Source organism: Lolium rigidum, chromosome 5, assembly GCF_022539505.1.
Source record: "Lolium rigidum isolate FL_2022 chromosome 5, APGP_CSIRO_Lrig_0.1, whole genome shotgun sequence".
NCBI lineage: Eukaryota > Viridiplantae > Streptophyta > Magnoliopsida > Poales > Poaceae > Lolium > Lolium rigidum.
The window spans coordinates 176,340,890-176,358,164 of NC_061512.1; the positions used below are offsets into that span (position 1 = coordinate 176,340,890).

At 45.9% G+C, this 17,275-nt stretch overlaps 1 protein-coding gene across 1 annotated transcript; it reads right to left on the reverse strand.

Annotated features, from left to right (window-relative positions):
- Positions 1-8,239: 8,239 nt before the first annotated feature.
- Positions 8,240-10,279, reverse strand: LOC124653202 (epoxide hydrolase A-like). Its single transcript, XM_047192270.1, has 4 exons — positions 9,958-10,279; positions 9,696-9,872; positions 8,846-9,084; positions 8,240-8,776 (listed from the first exon to the last, which is right to left on the reverse strand). Exons 1-4 carry the CDS (start codon positions 10,261-10,263, stop codon positions 8,527-8,529), a joined length of 972 nt encoding a protein of 323 aa, XP_047048226.1. The 5' UTR covers positions 10,264-10,279; the 3' UTR covers positions 8,240-8,526.
- Positions 10,280-17,275: the final 6,996 nt, after the last annotated feature.

The following is a 17,275-nucleotide window of genomic DNA, read 5'->3' on the forward strand; positions in this document are numbered from 1 at the left end:
AATCTCGCGGTATCCCTTACAGAAACTTCATTCGGGATAGTCCGGAAAAAGAGAAGTCAACAAATTTAGTCGGATCAGTGCAACTATTTCTAGTTTTTCATTTGCCAGCAAACGATCAATTGATATGGCTTTCGTACATAAGGACTGAATAAAAGTAGCCCATTATTTCCACATCAGCCCTTTTTGAGGCTTTCACGTAAAAGCCTTATGTTTTTGTTGGCATTGTCTGCCAGCTGCCTCCACGTGACCATCTCTCACTTCGCTTTCTTCTTTCTCACATAAAGCCGCCTGGTTCCAGCGTCGACGAGCAACACACACAGGATATCATAAAAAACAAATGGGGAAAAGAGATCGAGAAATAAACATCACCAACAACATAGATCCACATCCATGATGGAGAAGAATGAGTTGAGCTCAGAAGCAGTTGGACAACCCTTTGTACCTCGTACACGCTCAGGACAAGCTTGTGATTCATGTAAAATACATACATAAATGCATACATAAATTTTGTAGTTTATTGTGTCAAAATCGTTATTATATTTCAATTTATTATATTTATTGCGACTAACCTATTAATATTCTCAAAAGTACACAAACTTTTATTTTAAATTTTGTTGCGTAGGAAATAGGCAAATATGATAGAAAACCGGTCATTATGGTGAAATCTGGAGTTTCCTGAAATCTGTCCTGCAGGATACTTTTTAAAGATTTCCGCCAAAAGACACGAAGACGGTCTCGAACGAAAAAAGTGCAAGAGATGGAAGTTATGAGAATTTCCAGAGCTTTCGTGTGACGTAAAGAACGCACCAAACGGAGTTCGTATGCGAAATTTACGCCCGTTTTACTCAAGGGTACAGAGTCAGTTTCGAAAACCAAAAAAATTGATGACGTGATTGACACAAACTCTTTCCATACTTGATGTATTCGGCCAAGCCATGACTTTATGGACTAATAAAGGAGAAGAGTTCTAGTAAGGTTCTAGAGGTTCCCAAAAGTCCTTGGATCAAAGGGGTATCCATCCTATGGCCAAAATTGCATCTCCACCTCTATATATTGAGAGGAAACCCTATTTTGGAGGCATCTATCCATTATGACGAAAATCCTCTACCTTGGCAGCCGCCAAGGAGGGGGAAAACCTCCTCTGCACTAGCACCAACTCCAAGGAAAGAAGAAAATTCAAGGGGCCACTGCCCCCCAGGGCAGCTGCCGCCCATAGGGAGCCGTCAGGGCTTCCCTGCCACCGGCACCGCCTCCTCTCCATGTCAGCGCCGCCACGGGGATCTTCCACGCTATCTCCACGTTGGGCTGCACCTCTTCATCAACATCTGTAGCACCTCTCCATCATCTCCCTGCTGTAATCTCTTGACAAACATGACGTGTATTGCAATCTATGATTTTTCCATGATCTATTGTGTTTCTATGCACTTGTTTGAGTAGTGGCTTGTTGTTGGCAATTGTGAGATAATTTGTTGATGGTTGCATATAAGTATTTATTATCTTCTATGATGATCTCTTGTACTGATATATGAGTGCACACATATTTTGGGGAATGCATGAGGTTTTTATTGTTGCATGATGATAGGAGGAGGGACAGTTGGAGCTTGACAGAAACCATGTCCCAATTCTTAGATTCATGTTGTATTAATACATGGTTAATCAACGGGGGTATAACTAGGAGGACTTTTGAACTTACAGTAGTGGTTGGACTTTATGTCTTAATAATTCCCTTGTTTATTCTTAATTGTTCTTGGGATAAATTACTAGTGGTGTATTTGCTCGTTTATGTCTGCACCAATCTATGGCTCCTCTCAAGAAGAAACACACAAAAAATATACTGAGCTTTTCTAATTGTGACAACCACACAAATGAAATAGCAATTTTCCTGAATAATTACTCCCTTACTTCATCTTATTCCACTTCATATCAATTTACTTATCTAACATTAGTTTTACCTATTGCATTTTAACTTCAGTACTCATAGTTTTATAGTAGAAACCTCTTCACACACACAATATAGATCGTAGCTTTGCATGCCATATAAGTGGGTTATAGGGCTTTAGAGAATAGATAGTTTACCTTCAGCTCCTCGTGGTTTCAACACTCAAATACTTATCGAATTATACTATGGTGATCCCCTGCACTTGGGGGTTATCAAGATAGTTTTGTGGCGCCGTTGTCGGAGAGCGTAGCGCTAGGATTCTATTCTTGCTTGCGTTGCTAGTTTACTTTTAGTACCTTGCATATAAAATTAAAACAAAAAAATTAGATAATGGGAGATGCTATGGAGATTTCTCTTCAGTCTCGCGACTATATGAAGGATATGCTATACAACTATGTTAAAAGCTTGAATATTACCTTGTGTACTAACTTTTTGAATGCAAGAAATCATGTTGAGAGTGCCAAGGAAGAACAAGAAAAAGGAGGATGGCAAAAGCATAAGCTTGGGAATACCCATGCAACCCCAAGAAGAGGATAAAGAATATCAGGTGGAGGAAGAATAGAGTAGATACCCATCTCCAATTTCCAACAATGGTAACACACAAATTCCTATGAACATCCTACTTACAATACTGATGATGATTCTCTATGTTATATAAGTTTGTATAATTTATGGAAGAATCATGATGATGTAAAAGAAATAGATGGTACCATAAGCTCATTAGATGATTTGTCTTGATGTGGTGATTCTATTCACAACTATGTTATTGAGTCTACTTTTAATGCTGCAAATATTATGAAAGAGGAAGAGATAAAAGCCCTCTTTATGTTTTCATGTTATTTAAAATGCAAGCTACTGCTCATTATATGCATTGGCTACCATTAAGTTGTTGTTATTTATCCATATAGAAAATACCAATGCGTAGGAAGAATGTTAGACTTAAAAGTTAATGGTTTCAAATCTTGTGGTATGCTCCATATGCTTTCAAATAAATTTAATTTGAGCACACCTTTATGTCCTTATTAAATTTTAAAATAACTTACTTATTATTACATAGTAATTAGTTTATAAGTCTTAATAAAAATAAAAATAAACTATGGAGAGTAAATGAGAAAGATGAGCAATGGAGAAGTTGGGGTCGACCTTAAGCATGTGTTGTTCATGCCAATGGAACCATTGCAAAGTCTATATCATTAAAAATCGTCCTACACTAAAACAAAATAAAAAGAGTGTTTCCTTTCTATATATGTTAGCTTCTTAATTAAAATGGTTTTCCAATAATTACTGTAGTTTTTATCTTGGTAGAAATTATCATATCATTTGTTTGGAGAACTAACCATTTTGTAGGTATTGTAGTATCGTGGAGATAAAAATATTTTTTTATTTGAGATGAGTAACATGATATGATGTGGAAGAAGTAGAGAACCAGAAGTACAAGATCATAAGCTTGGGGATGCATGCGTATGCATCCCCTATTTTTCTAAATATCTCCAGTAAATCATTTTAAACTCATGTTCTAGATTTTTCTTCATGATTTTTTTTGAATGTTTGCGGGGACCATGTTTTTATTTAGGGAAAATTTGCCACGGGACACCGTTATTTTCTTGCGTTTGCCAAAACACACCGCTCGATTGTGTCTTTGCCAGGTACCATTATAATTCTGTGGCACATTTGCCAGAACACACCACCTGGCCGAAAACGGAAAGTTTTGCATTTTGTCTTCAAAACCAGTCATTCCAGGTAAAAGTGCAAAACTTCTGTTTTTAGCTAGGTTGTGTGTTCTGGCAAATATGCCACGAAATTGTAATGGTACCTGGCAAAGACATAATCGAGCAGTGTGTTTTGGCAAACGTCAGAAAATAACGGTGTCCTGTAGCAAATTTTCCCTTTTATTTACTTTTGACTATTTTAGTTTTTCCTATACGTGTTTGCTATTGCAAGATAGTTTACTTTTAGTTTACTCTCTGGTTTCTAAAACAAAGTACCAAGTTTTACATGTTTGGATGTTAAAAGTTGTGAAATAGAATTGGAGTGTGCTGCACTTTTTAGTGCACGATTTTTCTAATTTTTTGGTAACTCCTAAAATCTTGATAAATTCACAGTAGCTGCAAATTTTCATCCTCTATATGCATAAAAATTGGATAAAATTCGTGACATGTCTAAGTGGTCGAAAAAATTCAGTTTTTCTGCTGCTAAAATTCTTGACAAATTTTGCCTCTTAATGTTAGAATCATTCTTTTAAGTATCAAAATAATATTTGTGATATTATTAGATTTTTATGCGCTTAGCTTTTGGCCGGGCTTCCTCCAATCCTGGATCAGGCACTGCTTCTTTCACATGCGCGATGCGCACCATTGGCCAAAAGAACTCGGTTTTGTCAAAAAGGACAATTTTTGGGTAAAATTTCGAAGTGCATGAGTGAGTTGTTGTGATCTATACCTGAGCATTTCTTGGGCCGGGCCGGGCCGGGCCGACTAAAGCTCGACGGGAAAAATCTTGGCCCAGGCTCGGCCCAGCCGTCAGGCCGGAAATCTTGGCCCAAGCCCGGCCCATCACAAGGAAAGCCCGCCGGGCCTCGGGCCGGGCCGCTTCCTTAAATTGTGTAAAATCATGACCTAGGCCCGGCCCGGCCCAGCCATCGGGCCAAAAAATCAGGCCTAGGCCCGGCCCACAGGCATGGTCGGGTCGGGCTTGGCCCGGGAATTTTGGGCCAGGCTGGGTCGGGCCGACCGGGCCGGGCTGCCCATGGCCAGGTCTGTCGTGATCTGATGTCCCTGCGTCACGTACTGACACGGTTTCGATCTCTGGTCTGATTCTGATATAAAGCGTGGTCGCTAAAGCTAGGTGATTACCAGTTTTGTGTCGAACTCGGATTACTAGACCGAGACGGCTTTGGACCGATCATCAGCAATAAAATGCCACCGTCCGGCCGCATCTCACGTCATTCTCCTTCGCGCTCCCCCTTCCGCAGCAATTCTCGCAGGTCGCAGCCCCTTTCCTCAGTGAGTTGCGACGAGCTTTCAGCGGCGCGCAGGAGCCATGGAGGTCGCCGCCTACAAAGAGCCGTCTGTGCTCGGCCGGAAGCGCGCCTTTGGGGCACATGAGGCGTCGGACGCGAAGGGGGAGGTCTCCATCTTCAGCGCCGCCGCCGGCAACATGGCCGACACGGAGAGCGTGATGAAGGTTCTTCGGCAGCGGTTCAAGTCAGAGCTCGTCGCGGTTCAAGCCCTCCGCGACAAGGCCAAGAAGATCAAGGCCGCGTCTCCTCCTTCTCCTCCCGTCATCAAGCGCAGCAAGATCAAGGCCGCGTCCCCTCCTTCTCCTCCCGTGATCAAGCGCAGCAAGATCAAGGCCCCGTCCCCTCCTCCTCCTCCCGTGATCAAGAGCAGGAAGAAGGTGACCCGTGGTGACAGGGGGATGCTGATGGCCGACCTGGAGAAGCTAGCACTGTCGGACCTTCCCCACAGCATCAGGGACCTGCTGGAGAAGCAGAGCCATGCCGTCCGAGACGGCTACATGGAGATGGACATCGCCACCTTCGACGACGAGGCCATCCTCGAATTACGGAAGCAGCTTGACGAGTTCCTTCGAGAGTCACGACAGGAAGGCAGCGTGATTGCGGAAGAAGTCGACATCGTAGGCGGCGTCTCCCCCTTGCCGCCATTCGCGCCGGTGTCTCTGCCGCTCGCCGAGGACGAGGACAAGGAGTACGTGGACACCTGCGGCGACGCGTCACCGGCAGTGGTGACCCAGAAGAATCTCGGCGACGACGAAGCCATCAGCGCCAGCGGCAGCCCCTGCTCAAGCAGCATCACCGATTCGTCTCAGGCGGAGCGCGACGCCACGCTGCTCATGGCCAGTGCCAAGGAATCTCTGGCCAGATGCAGGGCGAGGGAGAAGGCACGTCAGGACGTGCTTCGGACGGAGAGGATGCACAAGCATATGACCACCGAGACCATACACCCGGCGCTCCTCAACAGTCTCGGCATTGTCGAGTACGACTACCACAGGGCCATCCCCTACACCTTGCTGCCCCGGCTTGGGCTATTCCTCAAGGACGACGGCGATGAGGAGCAGCTGCTGCATCGAAACATGGAGGAAGGAGAGGTTCTTGACGACTTGGAGGAAGGGGAGATCCGGTTCTGATCTTGCGTTGCAAGAATTTTAGATACTGACACTCCATGTCTGTTTTTGCCTGCTTTCTTTCTATTCGAAAAGTAGTTGATATGTTCTTTGTTGCCTCAGAGAAGGCGTGTAATAAGCTCTGTAATGTGTATGCCAAACGCGATTGAATACATGATATTGTCTGATCGATTATTTGACGACTGCGGCGTCCAGGAGCAGCAGCATTGTCATAGTAGGAAGCTTCACTTCTTGGCTAAAATTAGATGTTGGTATTCTTCATGCCTCTGAGAAGGCTTGTAAACTCTGCACCATGTATGTGTAAACGTGATTGAATATATGGAATTTCATTCGTTAATTAGATCTCTTTGTTATACTTGTTTGCAGTGCGTAGATGCTAATCGTATGTGCATCATCAAGTTAAACTGGCATCTTCCTTCAATACTGTACAAAGTACTAACAAACTGTCCATGTTCAGCTAAGATCTCTGAACATAGTATGTTCAGCAACTAGTATCTCCACCTGCATTATTACACATCAAATTCGTCTTCCACAGTAGCCCTATACTTATGAGAGGTTCTCTGTTTTGGTACACCTGATCGAGACCTTCCTTTATTCACAGGGGCGGAGCCAGAATCATCCCAAGGCTGGTGCTAATACTGGTTTAGTGGTGCTAGTAATCTAAATTTTTCATATTTATAGTGTTGAAATTGAAGGCATGTGTGTGACACTGCAGCTGTTGGACTGGTGCTACAGCACCGGCAGCACCATGCCCAGATCCGCCCCTGTTTATTCAGTAAGTATATTCCATCTTCTGAACGTTTCACATATTTTACACGCTCTTTTATTCTTTCCAGGTCAAACATGGCTATTTTCAGCTCTCACATTTATTCGAGTAGCTTTTCCTTTCAGTTCCGAAAAAGTGGCACTGTCAGTTCTAAAACCAGCTCGCTTGCAGATCATCTGCTTATTCAGTTCTCGGTAAACTTGTTCAGGACTGACAATATCTCAGTGTTCACTCTGTCGGCCTGCTCTTGCTGGAAGAAGTGATGTCCTTCGATGATGGCAACCTCAAGGTCTGGAACATTGGACTTGAAACCCCTGCCCTCGATATAGCGCTTGGTTCCAAAGAACTCGATGCCGGAACAGGTTCTGATCTCATGTTGCAAAAAATTTATATACTCACACTTGATGTGTTGTTCTTAACAGTTTTTTTTTTCGAGAAGTACTGTAGTTGATAACTTGATATGGTCTTTGATGCCTCAAAGAATGCGTCTAAGCTCTGTAATATACTAATATTTAGTATGCTAAACACAATTGAATACATGATATTATCTGATCCATTATTTGACGACTACGGTATCGAGGAGCAGCAGCATTGTCATTGTCATTGTCAGAGCTTCCAGGAACATTTGGAGGAAGGCGAGATTCATGGCTAGAATTAGATGCTGGCAATTCTTCATGCATGCCTCAAATAAAACATGTAAACTCTTCACCATGTATGGGCAACTTGTTTGGTATATACGAAATTTGATTCATCAATTAGATCTCTTTCTTTAGTTGTTTCCATGCAGTGCGGAATCATGGAATTGGCCCGTCTCTAGGAATGATGAACACATATGCCAATTTTCAGTATCCTACTGACGGCAGCAAATGCTACTGTGAAGTGTGTCCATTTTCAGCTGAAGATCTCTGAACCTCTGTTCAGAAACATTGCACATCGAATTGGTCTTCCAAAGTAGCCGTATGTGAGACCCGGATGAATGGAACCTGGGTGCGCGCGCACCCATTTACGAAAAGTTCAAAAAAAATGCTATTTAAAAGTTTCAAAAAAATGTGAAGTAAAAATTTGCATGTACATATTATGTGAGTTTTCACGAAAAAATACCATTATGTGTGGCCTGCATAAAAATGACAAAATGTCCAAATGAGAATAGTGAACATGAATTTGTACTATTCACAGGAATAGGAATTTGCATTTTGTCATTTTTGTGGAGGTCACACACAATGGTATTTTTCCGTGAAAACACACACGAGTAAGTATCAACATAATATCTACATGCAAAAATTTACTTCACATTTTTTGGAAACTTTTAAATAGTATTTTTTTGAACTTTTCGTAAATGGGTGCGTGCGCACCCAGGTTCCATTCACCATTTTCGTATGTGAGACCCTCTGTTTTGCATCAGAACCTTGCTTTATTCAGTATTTCATCTGCTGAACAGTTCACATAATATTCTTTTCAAGTCAACAAATGGCTATCTTTGGCCAGGACGGGGCTTGTAAAACTTCTAACAACTTCTTCTTATATTCAATAAAAATGGCAAATCCTTTGCCTTGATTCGAAAAAAAACAAATGGCAACATTTATTCGAGTTCATGGCTCTAAGAGCTTTGCGTTTTTTTACAACAGAAAGGTAGCACTCACAGATGTAAAACCAGCTCAGGTGCACGTCATCTGCTTACTCAGTTCTCAGTGAACTTGTCGAGGAAGGACAGTATCTCAGCGTTCACTCTCTCGGCCTGCTCTTGCTGGAGGAAATGGTGTCCTTCAATGATGGCAACTTCAAGGTCTGGAACATTGGACTTGAAACCCCCGCTCTCGATGTAGTGCTTGGTTCCAAAGGACTCCATGCCGATGTCCTTCTCACCCACGATGAACTTCGCAGGCACCGTGATCTTCGCGTCGTGCCACGGAGCAGTAAGCCTCCAATTCCTGTGTTTCACATGGATTAGTGCGGATCTACATCGAACAGAAAGTGTGGAATGAGGTTAATGAATCTACGTGTCCATCATGCGGTAGTAGTTGAGTGGCCCGGTGAAGCCAGACTTCTGAAACTTCTCGGCGTACTGGCCTAGTTCTTCGTCAGTCATCCACGGAAGTGGGGATGATGATTCCTGGAAGAAGTCTATGATCTCTACTCCAGGAGGAGCGGCGAGGTCATCTAATTCAATTGAGTAGAACTTCTTTAGGACAGTCGCGACGTCGTAGCGAGCAAATGCCTTTTCAGCTCTTCCAGGTTCCTGCAGACATGATGTTGAAATAAATAAATTGGTCATTTTGCAACAGCTATATGGTGATAAACACAGACCATGGCTACAAACGCAAGGTAAAAGATACGGGAAGCTATAATTATTTTGTTTTCGAGTTGTTTATATTGCGGAAGCCAAAGAGAACCAACTTATGTCTGTATCCTAACTATAGAATCTCTAATCCTACTATTAATTATAGACTATCTAATCTGACTACTGATTATAGAATCTCTAATCCTACTACTGTTAGTTTTCCAAAAAAAAAAAAATCTTAGCAGATGATGCACTGTTCTAGTTTTCAGAAAACAAAAAAGGATCATAATTTGGATTATAGACTGTCACTTGCTAAACTGAAGTTTCTTCACCGTGTCTTCTTAGCCACTGAGCACAAAATTTAAAAGATTCATCAACCAATTAGCCCCCTCGAATCGTCATCTGCTTCAAACTTTTTATATTCATTTTTTTTCAATTTTTCTTTCACCAAAGTTTGCAACTGCAAAAACTTCCATTTTACACAACACTGTAAATTTAAACAGAAGATTGGATGCTGAAACTAAAACACAAGAACAGGAGGCAGACATAGCAAGGATCACAATTGGAACCTGAAACTGCGTCATGTAGAACCCATCGCCGCGCGTCGCGAAGAGCTCCGCCATAGGTCGAGGGGCGCGGGGGAAGTAGGGCACCCCGAGGCCGACGACGGCGCGCACCCGGTCCGGCCGGAGCAGGCAGAGGTGCCACGCCACCTGCGCTCCCCAGTCATGGCCCACCACAAACACCTGCGCCGGCGCGGCCGCGCACCAAGTCGGACTCAGTGTCACACTCGCAGTGGCCAAGAAACAGATAAACTAGAAAATGGCGCACCTTGGGGAGGCGGAGGTGGTCGAGGAGCGCGACTGCGTCGCCGACGAGGTGGAGGATGGTGTAGGTGGCGGGGTCCGTGGGGGCAGAGGAGTCACCGTAGCCGCGGAGGTCGGGGGCGAGGGCGCGGAAGCCGCGGGCCGCGAGGGCGGCCATCTGGTGGCGCCACGAGAGCCACAGCTCCGGGAAGCCGTGGAGGAGGAGCACAGCCGGGCCGGCGGCGGGGCCCTGCTCGGCGACATGGAGGGAGACGCCGTTGACCTCCGCGCTGCAGTGCCGCACCTCGCCGCCTGCGTCGACGGACGCCATGCTCGGTTTGGTTGGGTTGACTCACCGAGTGTGCGGCTGTGCATCCGCCTTCTCCTGCTCGTTCTCTCCGTCTTTCTTCTACCTGCGTCATCTCTCAATTCTGTGACACATTTGTTAGGGCATCTCCAACCGGGCGACCCATCCCGCGCCCGCGCGTCCGGATGGGTCCAGCCGGACAAAAACCCGGCCCAGCGCGCGGACCCATCCCTAAAACGGATGCCCGCGGCGTCCGGATCGACGCAAACCCGGCCCAAATCTTGGCCGGGTTTGCGTGGCCGCGGACGCGAAAGGCTGGTCGCTCGCGTCCGCCCCTTGTCCGCCCCTGGCCCGCGTGTCATAGGCATAAATAATATTTGTCATTAAAAAGAACTCATTACATTTTTTTAGGTACTACTTCTATCCTAAATACGTACGGGGCCGGCGGCCTCGCCGGCGACTCCCTCGCCGGCTCGCCGTCGGGGCCGTGGATTTCACTCGACGCGGGCGGCCTGTACGCGTGAGGATTCCACTCCAGCTTACTACGGGCTGGGTGGCGCGTCGGCGAAGGCGCGGGCGTCGGCGTCGGCGCGGGCGGCGGCGCGGGCCGCGACAGCTTGGAAGGAGGCCGTCATCCTCCTCCTTTCCGTCCGCGCACCTCGGGCGCGCTCGCGCTCCGCCTCCTGCGGCGGAATCATCCGCTTCCCGCATAGCTCCACCTCTCCGCGAGCGGCGCGATCCACGGCGGCGCGCGCCTCAACGCGGACGAGGGCGGGGGCCCGGGCCTCGTGGATCTCCTCGCCGCCGGCGCATGCGCTCTTGCCGGCCGCGCTCCGCCGACTCGAGCATCCTCCCGGGCGCCCCGCTGGGGGACGGCATCTGGATGAGGTGACGGGCTGCTCGCATAGCGAGCAGCTCGTTCTTCTGGCCGAGGAGGTCGCCTAAGCGGCGGCGGCCGGCCCGCCAGATGCCCTCGTGCTCCTTCGTCACGCGCGTGAGGTCGAGGAGTCGCTCCTCGATGGCGGCGTTGATGTTCGCCGGCCGCGAGGTCCTCCTCGTTGACCGGGCTCCTCCGCGGCGGCCGCCCTCCTCCGCGGCCTCGTACCCGGCCGTCCGCGGTCTCGTGCCAGCCCTCCGCGGCCGCCTCCACCATCTCCGCGTCACCGGCCTTCTTTGCCGCCGCCTCGGCGGCCGACGCGGAGCGCCTCGTCGTCGGCGACCCACCGGGAGTCCGCGCGCTCCTCCTCCACCGTCCGCGGGAACCCGGCCCGGGCGGCGAGGAGAGCTTGGCCCATGTATCCTGCAGGGTGCGCGGCATGGCGACGGAGAAGGTGGAGTGGCCGCCGGAGAAGGTGGAGTGGGAGAGGAAGGTCTGGCGGTCTGTGTGAGACCGCCGCCGTCTTTTATAGCCGGCGGTCTGGCGGGAAACTAGGGCGCGAGCGCGCGCCAATGTCGTTTTCGCGCGCGCGGGATCTTTCCCGCGCGTTCCACCGCCCACCATGGCTGTCCCATCGAGGCCTGCCATGGCGCAGCGCCGCGCAAGGAAGACGAACCACGTGGCGTCTCTTTGGGTCGCCGCGTTGGGCGCAGCGCGCGACCCAAACGGACACGCGGACGCGGGGCGCTGTCCGCGTGTCCTGGCGGCGACCCAAACGGCCCAAAACGGACGGCCCAGCGCGTCCGTTTGGGTCGCCCGGTTGGAGATGCCCTTAAAACACATCACCTGCTTAAAACGAAAATTTTGCTCTTTATCTTCAAAACCAATCATCACACTTTAAAATGCAAAACTTTCTGTTTTTCCAGGTGGTGTATTCTGTTAAATATGACACATAATTGTAATAGTACCTGGCAAATACACAATCGAGCGGTGTTTTTCAGTAAATGCCAAAAGATAACTGTGTCTGTAGAAAATTTTCTCCATTTAGTATCGTTTGATTTCAAGAAGAGAGAGTTGATTTTATTCCAAATCAAATCTTTGACTCGAGCCAGCGTGCGCGCTCTTCTGCCTGTCCTCTGTCTTTCTTCTACATGTGCTTTTCCTCTTACTTCTTCCAAATATAATATTTGATCGTAGAATAGGAAATCATTTTTGGCTCATAGGTGTAGATACATTTATTATCTAAAAATTATATATCAAAATGTTAAACAATTCTGAAATAAAATTTGGATGTACATCTTGACATTCTATGTTCACACACTAAGTTTTGTAAAGAAATGGCACTTTTTATGGGCTATGTAAAAAAATGATAAATTTGATTCAAAATAGCTTTTCACGTGACATGTTTTTATCTTTTTTACGTAGGCCACACAAAATGTCTTTTTTCCACAAACTTTTGTGAGTGGATATAGAGTGTCCAAATGTACATCGGGGATTTTTTTCATAATTTTTTGACATTTAGAATAAACTTTAGATACAGTTTTATTAATAGGTGTATTTAGACCTATGAGCCAAAACACCATATCACGTAGAATATGTTTTTCAACACGGTAGAAATTTCTATAATATTTAATAAATAACTAAAAGATTATTATCGTAGGAAATAAAATTTGAATGTTATAATCTAAAAAGTATAAAATATAATTAACATAAATTACATATTATTGAGCTAATCGTTGGACGAGGCAGTGTAGGCGCATTGGTCGGCCCGTGGGAATTCCAGAGGCCGACCCATGGGGAAGACCGGCCTGGTCTAAATTATAGTTGACCGAAGTCTTTATTTCTTTATTTCACGCTGGCATGACTTTTTTTATGACATGAGTAGCTGTGACGTCTTAAAATTGGTACCATGGGCGCCGAAATCCCCACGTATCGATTCTGAGACGCCCTCCGACACGACGTGTGCGACAAATCACACACGTGATGTCAGAGGAATAATCACAAGCAGTAACATTACAACATGCTTATAATAGAGCCCACAAAAAAAATTACAACTACTACTCCAACGAGTCAACAATACAAATATACAACATAAAGATCTGAATCATATAAAGAATCAAATACGTCCGATTACGAACAAGATATAAATTGGACTAAGAGTCATGCAGATAACCAGTAGGGTCGATATCCCTACCCAAGCCAAGCTAGAAGGATAACCTTGCTAACGTCGTCATCTCAAACCTGTGAAAGTCGGACCAAGGGTTGCCGACAAAAGGGACAGAAGACAAAAGAGAAAGAAAGGCAAGGGTAAGTACCAATGGCACGTACTTGCGAGATAAGACCGACTATGCTCGCCGATGGGTAATAGAAATTGCCCGGCTATATGGTGGAGTTTAGCGGCAGCAAAGCTTGTACTAAACAATAGAGATACGCTACAACATTCATCTAAACAGAGAAAATGAGAGAGATAACAGTTCTATACTCTGCAATTATAACCCAACCGATGGATTCCCGCTTCGCAAAGGAAGACGTACTAACAAGGGCACTCACATTGTTGACATGTTTTATTAGGTATCAGTTGTAGTAATGCTAAATTACTACGCAAGTTATTAGCAAAATATTAACAACAACATAAAGGGGTAAGTTGTTCTATGATCGAGTTAAACAGCTCCAAGTCATCCATAACCACAAACACGGCTTATCGATAAGATGTACACCCTGCAGGGTTGCCCAAATGTAACCATACACATGCTCGAACCCGCTTAATTACGACGGGGTCTCACAACAAGACCGTTCCCGGTTCAACAAGAAAGTCTAGGGGGGCACCCGACTAAGCTACCAGCATCGAAGTTCGACCGTACTCCGAAGCGAACTCAGGGTTTCGACGGCAGCTAGACGAGCAAAAATGACTCGCTTTCGCTAAACATCTCGTGGGGTACAGTTCAGACTATAAACGTCCGGAGACAACAGGAAATAAACGTCCGGAGACAACACTAAGTAAAGCATGACATACATGGCATAGGCAGATAAAACCAAGGTTGTGGCCCCTTTTCAACTGACTTGAGAAAAGGTAATGAGTGAGGGGGGTCCCAATAATCATCCACACCCACGGGTAGAGCGCTCAATCTCGGAACAGATAACAAGAACTCGGATCCTAGGGGACATTAGCGAGACAAAGATCTGATGCTTCCACAAAGGGACCCACAAATGTCACTGCTTACAATTTTAGTTGTTAACATTAAAGTTAGGCATGAATATCTTCAACAACTGATATATCATGTGATAACCTCCAAACAACCCAACAGATATAGAGATAACAACATATCCCTAAACATGTGCTACGACTCGCAAGGCTCAACCAACAAACAACGACGATAGGTAGTGGATAGGTAACACGGCTCATATGGGTAACAGTGGAATAGGACACGTGACTCGAACAGAAACGCAACATAAAGATAGCAGGAGAGCAACGATAATGAAACTGTAAAATAGGTGAAGGAGGTGAGCTCGCCTGTGAAAAGCTGCAGAAGAACTCGTCATATCTCACATCACCACTTCGTCATCCTATTCGGGAAGAAGCAAATGCTGGAACACACAACGGATGCAAATCTTACAACTACAAGTATCAACTTGGCTGCGAGCCTCTACTAGCAACGGAGAGCATGCAAGAACATAAATAACATATATGATAGATTGATAATCAACTTGACATAGTATTCAATATTCATCGGATCCCAACAAACACAACATCTAGGATTACAAATAGATGATCTTGATCATGATAGGCAGCTCACAAGATCTAACATGATAGCACAATGAGGAGAAGACAACCATCTAGCTACCGCTATGGACCCATAGTCCAAGGGTGAACTACTCACACATCAATCCGGAGGCGATCATGGTGATGAAGAGTCCTCCGGAGATGATTCCCCTCTCCGGCAGGTGCCGGAGGCGATCTCCTGAATCCCCGAGATGGGATTGGCGGCGGCGGCGTCTCCGGGAAGGTTTTCCGTATCATGGCTCTCGGTACAGGGGTTTTCGCGACGAAGGCTATAAGTAGGCGGAAGGGAAGGGTTGGAGGCGGCGCGGGGACCCCACACCATAGGGCGGCGCGTGCCCCACCCAGGCCGCGCGGCCCTATGGTGGCGGCGCCTCGTCGCCCCACTTCGTAATCCCTTCGGTCTTCTGGAAGCTCCGTGGAAAAATAAGACCCTGGGCGTTGATTTCGTCCAATTCCGAGAATATTTCCTTCGGATTTCTTAAACCAAAAACAGCAGAAAACAGCAACTGGCTCTTCGGCATCTCGTCAATAGGTTAGTGCCGGAAAATGCATAATAATGACATAAAGTGTGTATAAAACATGTGAGTATCATCATAAAAGTAGCATGGAACATAAGAAATTATAGATACGTTTGAGACGTATCAAGCATCCCCAAGCTTAGTTCCTACTCGCCCTCGAGTAGGTAAACGATAACAAGGATAATTTCTGAAGTGACATGCTATCATAATCTTGATCAATACTATTGTAACGCATATGAGATGAATGCAGCGATTCGAAGCAATGGTAAAGACAATGAATAAACAACTGAATCATATAGCAAAAACTTTTCATGAATAATACTTTCAAGACAAGCATCAATAAGACTTGCATAAGAGTTAACTCATAAAGCAATAAATTCTTAGTAGAAAGCTTTGAAGCAACACAAAGGAAGATATAAGTTTCAGCAGTTGCTTTCAACTTCAATATGTTTATCTCATGGATAATTGTCAACACAAAGTAATATAACAAGTGCAATAGGTAAACATGTAAGAATCAATGCACACAGTTGATACAAGTGTTTGCTTCTAAGATAGAAAGAAGTAGGTAAACTGACTCAACATAAAGTAGAAGAAAGGCCCTTCACAGAGGGAAGCATGGATTACTATTTTTTGTGCTAGAGCTTTTCATTTTGAAAACATAGAAACAATTTTGTCAACGGTAGTAATAAATCATATGTGTTATGTATAAGACGTCCTATAAGTTGCAAGCCTCATGCATAGATTACCAATAGTGCTCGCACCTTGTCCTAATTAGCTTGGATTTACATGGATTATCATTGCATAACATATGTTTCAACCAAGTGTCACAAAGGGGTACCTCTATGTCGCCTGTACAAAGGTCCAAGGAGATAGATCGCATTTGATTTCTCGTTTTTGATAGATCTCAACTTAGACATCCATACCGGGACAACATAGACAACAGGTAATGGACTCCTCTTTAATGCATAAGCATTCAACAACAAATAATATTCTCATAAGAGATTGAGGATTAGTGTCCAAACTGAAACTTCCACCATGATTCATGGCTTTAGTTAGCCGCCCAATATTCTTCTCTAACAATATGCATACTCAAACCATTTGATCATGATAAATCACCCTTACTTCGTGACAAGACGAACATGCATAGCAACTCACATGATATTCAACAAAGGTGTAATAGTTGATGGCGTCCCCAGAAACATGGTTACCGCTTAACAAGCAACTTATAAGAAATAAGATACATAAGCTACATATTCTTCACCACAATAGTTTTTAAGGCTATTTTCCCATGAGCTATATATTGCAAAGACAAAGAATAGAATTTTTAAAGGTAGCACTCAAGTAATTTACTTTGGAATGCTGGACACATATGTCATAGTTTTTGGCTCAAGGATTTGGATGCACGAGAAGAATTCCTCTCAGCGGAAGAAGACATAGCCGACGACAGTATGTTTTTTTTTTGCTTTTATTTGTTTTGTTTTTTTTATTCAGATCAGATCGAGCGAGAGAAGACTCGACGCGTTCTCAGACTCACGCGTCGGAAGATAGAGAAGTGCGGCGGCGGGCGGACGGGCAGCACTGGCCGGCCGCGGGAGAGGACCGGCCGGGGGAGGTGAGGGCCGGCGGCGGAGCGGCGGTGGCCGGAGCAGGCGGGGCCGGGGGCGGAGCGGCAGTGGCCGGAGCAGACGAGGCCGGCGGCGGTGGCCGGAGCAGGCGGGGCTGGCGGCGGAGCAGCGGTGGTCGGAGCAGGCGGGGCCGGCGGCGGAGCGGCGGTGGCCGGAGCAGACGGCCGACGACGAGACTGCACGGAGGCGCACGGGTGCAGGGGAGAAGAAGACGCGGTCGGCAGCGGCGGGTGAT